The 7,223-nt window shown below is 35.1% G+C and overlaps 1 protein-coding gene across 1 annotated transcript in view; it reads left to right on the top strand.

The window, feature by feature from the left end:
* Positions 1–7,223, top strand: part of Smp_151850 (putative inositol 1,4,5-trisphosphate receptor) — a gene marked incomplete at both ends in the record, with an annotated part of 16,967 nt that overhangs the window by 8,554 nt on the left and 1,190 nt on the right. The window contains 3 exons of the mRNA XM_018797418.1: positions 1,868–1,981; positions 2,851–3,135; positions 5,921–6,113. Coding sequence (XP_018652462.1) covers positions 1,868–1,981; positions 2,851–3,135; positions 5,921–6,113 — 592 coding nt within the window. The remainder of the gene's footprint in view (positions 1–1,867; positions 1,982–2,850; positions 3,136–5,920; positions 6,114–7,223) is intronic.

Below are 7,223 nucleotides of genomic sequence, written 5' to 3'. Positions count from 1 at the left end.
TACGAACCCAGTCGACTATTTGAGTGAAAAGACAGAGTGAGGAAGGAAGTTCTCTGACTAACGGAATCGATATGCATATCCCTTAGGAAATAAAGCCACTAATATTATTTGCCCCTTCCCTAGGAAGTTGGAATTATTTCTTGACCAGTTACACACACTTCCCATTAGTCTGACTTATAATCGACCCAATGTGTTAAAAACTAAAGTTGAAGACAGGTCTGATGTATACCAACGTATTCAACATACAAACAGACACATCAAATACACTAGATAATATTTATAAGTCAATGGTATTCGATCGTAAGTGTCTTCGAAGCATTGCTCGTGTATTTCGGGACCACCGTGTAGCCAATCCCTAGATTAGGAATAGAGTACTAGGTAAAAGTGACAAATCGATTGAAGGGGTAGTAGATCTTCAACTTAGGTAGTTGGGACATGTGTACGTATATTGAACCGCTGCTTACCTTGGCGGGCTGTGTTTTCTGGTACAAGAGTAGGCGGCCAAACCGCCGCCTGCCCTCAGTCCTTGTCGTCGAGATTTTACAAATATATATTATTTCTATATAAAGTTTGTACAGTTTCAAAGATTGTAAAAAAGAGAGATAGACAGTTAGGTAACTTTTCTGGTAGGATACCTGACCTAGTTCTTTTCAAAAGAGCAACTAGATTGATGAACATCCATTGAGATCATAAATCTATATAACTTGTTCTTTCACTGAGTGTTCGTTATTGATCGGTTAAAGAATGTGAAACAAAGATTGCCTGAAGAAAAATTATTACAGCTTTTGCTAGTTTATCTGGTAGATCGTCGTTCAGTAAATTTTAATCATAATGTGTATATGGGAATAGAGATACCTTGAGAGCTGGTAATGTCTTTGATATTTTGCTTTGTGAATGAGTTTGCCTCTTAGAGATGAATTTTAAGATAATTTACTTAAATCAAAATTCTCTGTGTAAACTCCTAATCCATTTTGTACGCAATGGTTAGAAGGAAAGTTCCCGACTTTGGTTGTATGACATTCAATAAAGTGAGTACCAAACCTATGGTACTTTTTTGGACATTGCTTAATTACTTACCCCTGTTATCCCTCACGGAACAGCATAGGCCGACCACCAGCATTCTCCACTCAGCTCTGTCCTGGACAATCCTCTCCAGTTCTTTCCAGTTAATATTCATCCTTCTCATATCTGCTTCCAACTCCCGACGCAGTGTGTTCTTCGGCTTTCCTATTTTTTGTTTCCTTTCAGGATTCCAAGTTAGCGCTTGCCCTGTGACTCAGTTTGATAATTTCCGCAATGTATATCTTATCTACTTCCAGCGTTTTTTCCTAATTTCCTCTTCAGCTGGAAGTTGGTTTGTTCTCTCCCACAGTAGGCTGTTGGTGATGTTATCGAGTCAGAGGACATTGAGTACCTTGACATACTAGTAATTATTTTCTACTTCACGTTTAAATAAAATTCACGAGACTGAATTGAATTAATACCATCTTCGATGTTGTTATGGATGTAATAAGAGGAGATAAAAATATAAAAAGTATGAGTTTGTATCACGCTCAGGTTACAGAATAACTTTATAAGAGATAAGGACATACGAAAGAATGGAGTAGGTAATCAGTCAAGGATGCCAGCATGAAGAGTTTAGTATGTAGGTCGTTGTATTGAAGATTTACAATAAACAGTACTACAAAAAATGGATGTTTCCAAGATATTGACGTATGATTGAAAAACGATGATCTATGTTGTTGCTATAACTTCTTCATCTTGTATTTTTTTGTTGGATTAGCTTCACTACTGTCAGTTGATTTCCTTTCAATATTCAGTTAGTCATTTAAAGCTTGTAATACACCTCTTTTAATATTTATTATAGATAAGTTCAATTCGGTATTATCATATTTTGTCAGAGGATTCAGATTTCACAGCGAACCATCCACGTGAATCATTTCATAAATGTGGACATTTGTTATTTATATTGACACAATATGTAAGTGTTTGTAATTCTGAAGTTTTTTTTTGGAAATACTTCTCTTATTAAAAATTTTGTTCTTCCACAGTATGTTAAACGTAATGAAGTGAATAGCTGAATGAATATGAACTGGTTATCAAGAAAATGTTAAAATTACATTATAACAGGATTGTTGCAAAACGTCAATTGATTTTCTCCTATTGTATATGAAAAGCATTTCCACGAGACAATTTTCGACGTTCATGTTTTGTAGAAAGAAGTAAAGTATGAGAATTCACCATAGTCAAGCCTAGTTCCGTTTTCTATGCAGGTGTTTTAAAAATCATTAACAATGTAAACATAGTTCTCATTGAAAACTGGTCTCACTTAGAAAGCAACTCAAGACGTCCAGCGTAGGAAACAGATGTTTTTTTACTAGCCTTTTACTTATCACCTATACATACCCATGATCGTACACGGTATCAAACCCATAGGAAGTATGGTACTTTAGATCTCTTAAATCGGGATCCACTGGATCATTCTCAAGACGTAGTACAAACAGGTAATAAGAACAAAAAAAGAACTGTGAAGGTTACCTAAACTTCGAAAGAAAAGTATGATGAAGAAAGTCCATCAACAGTTCAGATAACGGTTGGATTTCATTTTGAAAATCAATGGGTTTCAGCTTTAATACGCTGAAAAACGGAATGTAGACTATATAGTCTAACACTAGAAGCCATTAACCATAGTATAGTTTTACATTGAATTATATCCCATCATTAATAGCATTTGACTAGTATTAAACTTTAAAGAATTACTGTGATTTTCTGCTAATGGCACTTGTATAATTAATGTACACATCTTAATCTTTATAATTCATTGTTATTTATTCCTATTCATCATACTAGCTGTATAGATGTTTCCCATCAATTTTTAAACATATGAAGATATCTGAGAATCATAATAATAATGATCAATTATTAAGAGTAAAATGGTCTGAGCCAAATTCTTACAATACTACAGAAGGGCAAAATTGTTTTTATGAAATGAAGTGTACAGATCATAATAGTATTCCGTTTAATGGTACGGGAAAGTTGGATTTGAATAACACTATTATAAAACGTTTAATTAAGAGTAAAAGTGATAATATTTTAAGCCTTCAACATTATACAATGAATACAGCACAGATAGAGGTATGTGACAATGACTAAATTCTTTTATTTGCTTTTATTGACCAACTGTTCTTTGTTTTTACTGGTTCTTGCTAATTTGAACCGTTAAAATCTACGCAACCATGCATGACACACAATAGTTGGCACTTGCAAAAATATAACAACTATAAAATTTTAACAGTTGAATTCATGAGTTGATCTTAGCTAGATCACTCTTAAAAACTTGGAAGCATTGGACGCCCATTTCGTCCCAGTATGGAACTCTTCAGAATCACGCATTTACGATCCTGGACGTGGGACTCGAACCCAGGTCTAGCTTAGATTGACTAATGGATTCAACTGTTAAAATTACTACAATCTCCACAAACCCCCATCCTGATAATTATAGAATTGAAGAATCTTCCGATTTATTGTCTCCGATTTATTGTTCTAGTGTGCACATGAAAGAAGTTAGAAATCAAAAGAACTCGTGCTTTCATTTACCATTGTTCTCAAACCACTGTTCATGAGAGTTATAAAAGTTAAGTTGTGTACTATGAGTGGCTAGTCGACAGTGTAAAATATTAAATAAGACTCAGAAGGTTGAAAGTGGCGAAACCATTAAAACACATAATAAGTTATAGTTACTGACTTCTGGTTTGAAATATGTAAAATAACTAACATTTCTTTAACTGAGGTGGTAGGAAACCCAAATTGGAGATTGATTATTATACTGCAACATGAATTAAAGTCCATCTAGCACATGCACTTATCTAATTAAAAAAATCTCTGAATGTAACAATGTTTTAGACAAATTTCCTCACTCATCATTGATTATTTAAGAAAATAATTAAACTATTATGGATTTAAATTAACTTGGTATTGTTTACTTGAATCTTCCCATTGATGTTTAGGACTGCAGTTGATCAGCCCCTTATTGTCACATGTGCATACTGTGCGTAATTCCTGTTATAACGTATAGACTCGTAATATATATGAACATGCAATTAGAGAGGAGTGAATTTATTGATCGGAGCAATGATGATGCATAAAATACGTACGAGCAGTCTTGATTACTAACCGGTCCTTCCTATCTGCCTAGGCCAGCCTGTTAAGTGCAGAACACAAATAACAGCCTCGGCAATATGAATCATTATTTACAAACATACTGAGTTTTTATACAAACCAAAGTAATCAATAAACTGATTATAACTCAAGATTTGTATGATAATAAATCAAAGATCAAAATAAAGCTAATGATAAGAGAAACACGAATATGAATAGTTTAGTTACGTAATAATTGTACAATAGGAAATAGGCATAATACATTGGTCGATAAATAGTCCTTATAGTTACCATTCATAATTCACCAGGGGATATAACAATGCCTCCATATTGTCTTAATTCACAAGCATTTTAAGCAATACTGAGGCAATACGCACGGTATGTATATATGCCAGTAAGGGACTGATCAGTTGCAGTCCTAAACGTCAATCGGAAGATTCAAGTAAAACAATACCAAGTGAATTTAAACTTCACACCATTCCACAACCAAGTGGCTATCGAGACTCAGTATCTGAGAGAACAGTGCGATGGTATTTGAAGCGAATGGTACCGGGCTCGCATTCCAGAGTGAACATCAACTCTGAAATGCAGGTACATCCAGCTGACGAGTCCCGATTAGAACGAAATGCGCATCCTGGATTCCATTGCTAGCCATTATTCATCTTTGCTGATTATGGATTTAGACTAAACAATAGTTAACTGGCACGAATCGTACCTAATTTCATTTATCAAATGAGGCTTATTCTGAGATATTCACCAGAGTTACATTCCTCCTCATTTAAAAACATGTTAATATTGAAAAATATGGATAAGAAATGAAGAATCGACATTAGATTGGTAGTTAACCCATCTGGGGAAATGCAAACTTTATGAATAAGATTCTCAAGGTGGTAGGTATCAGTAGTTCATGTCGTTCATAACTCATATTTCATGGAGTGGTAGCTTGAACTTTCGAATTCTTGACTTGCTGCTACTAGTTCTCAAATTTGAACCATTCATCTCTCGATTGGGTAACCCTCACATATAAAATGTAACTGAGAGAAAATTCCATAAATCTCTACTTTGCAACTGAGTTACGTCGTCATCCGAATTTGATACAATCGAGTAAAGTCATCACTAAACATAACAACTGTCAACTAACTTTAAAGTGAGAATTTTCAATACGAACGTCAAAACAATCCTACTGTACGGAGCTGAAACGTGGTAACCACTACAACCATCTTCAAGAAAGTACAAGTATTTATAAACAGTTGTCTATGAAAAATACTCAACATTCACTGATTGGATACCATCAGCAACATCGCTTTATGGGAGAGGACAAACCAGCTTCCATCTGAAGAGGAAATTCGGAAAAGACGTTGGAAGTGGATAGGACATACATTAAGGAAATCACCAATGTGCATTACAAGGCAAGCCCTAAGTTGGAATCCTGAAGGGAAGTGGAAAAAAGGAGGCTAAAGAACACATTACGCCGGGAAATAGAAGCAGATATGAAAAGGATGAATGTTAACTGGAAAGAACTGGAAAGGTTTGCTCTGGACAGAGTTGGATGGAGAATGCTGGTGAGCGGCTTATGCTCCTCGACGGGGGGCAACAGGCGTAAGTAAGAGTAAAGTCATCAACTCGATTTTCCGAGCTTCTGAAACCTTTTATTAAACATTATTTACATGTTTCATAATATCCATATAGTAATCTTATTTTATTTCAACTATCATTTTGTATTGTTTTGTTTTTTCCCTGATAATTTCATATATATACATAGATCGTACGTGCAGACAATAGAATTGAACGAATAGTTTATCCAATTCCTAAAATATGTCATTATTTAACTGATTCTAAAAAATATCAATTATTAGCAATCAACAATATGGATAATGATTATTCAAAAATTCCTTCATTATTTAAAATAATTGAAGAGATTTATGCTGAAATGTTATGTGCTGAACATATGCTTAGTAGGTTTTGCATTTAAATTTATATGTTTAAATTAATAAAAAATTTATGATAAAAGAAATTCAGGGTACTAAACAATTTTTGTTTCATAGTTGAAATCAGGAGTCAATTGAAGCTAGACCACCATGGAAAACCTGGAAGCACTGGACGGCCAACTCGTCCTATTATGGGACTCCTCAGAGGCAGTGCGCATCCACAATCCTGCACTCGCCAGATTCAACATATAGACCACTGAGCCGGCATCCAACGGTGTTAATGTCTAACTGCAACCAATCCACGAAATTAAGCAACCATTCATCAATGTCTTCAGTGAGTTTATATCTCCCAACAGATCTGGTAGGTCAGATAGGTCCTGGGTTCGAATCTTGCGAGGCGAGTTCGTGAATGCGCGCTACTGAGGAGTCCCACAAATAGAATGAGAGGGCCGTTCAGTGCCTCCAGGTTTTCCATGGTGATCTAGCTTCAATTGACTCATGATTTCAACAACGAAAATACTGAAATCTCCACAAAACCCCTTCTGTTATTTTCCATTTTATTGGTACGATGTGGTCATTTTGTTTGGTATATAAACTCAGTATGTTTGAGAATAATCATTCATATTGCAGAGGCTATTATTGGTATTCTGAACTTAACTGGCTGGGTTAGGCAGAAAGCAGGACCGACAAGTACTCTAGACTGCTCATACGACTTTTTGTGTCTCATTGCTCTGATCGATAAATCACTCCTCTCTAATTGGCGGTCTTATTACTTCATATATTATGAAACAGGGCACGCAAGCAATCGATTTAATAGATTTATACAGCTATACAACTATTCAGCGCACTGCTGAGGAGTCCCACAATAGAACGAAACGGCCGTCCAGTGCTTTCAGGTTTTCCATGGTGGCCTAGCTTCATTTGACTCATGATTTCAACTATGAAAATACTAAATTCTCCACAAAACCCCCTCTGATCTATTCGATTCAAGATTAAAATGAATAAACATTTTTCATTCATTTATTGTAATACTGTAGTGAACAGAACACTGGTTGGGGACAATCGAATGTATTTAAGCAAAGATTACAGACTATCTCAGTAAATTCTGATAACCATAAAATGAACAGTCAATTTGCA

This window comes from Schistosoma mansoni, chromosome 4 (genome assembly GCF_000237925.1).
Source record: "Schistosoma mansoni strain Puerto Rico chromosome 4, complete genome".
Classification (NCBI taxonomy): Eukaryota; Metazoa; Platyhelminthes; class Trematoda; order Strigeidida; family Schistosomatidae; genus Schistosoma; species Schistosoma mansoni.
The sequence above is the reverse complement of the archived record's forward strand: the minus strand, read 5'-3'. Positions and strand labels throughout refer to the sequence as shown.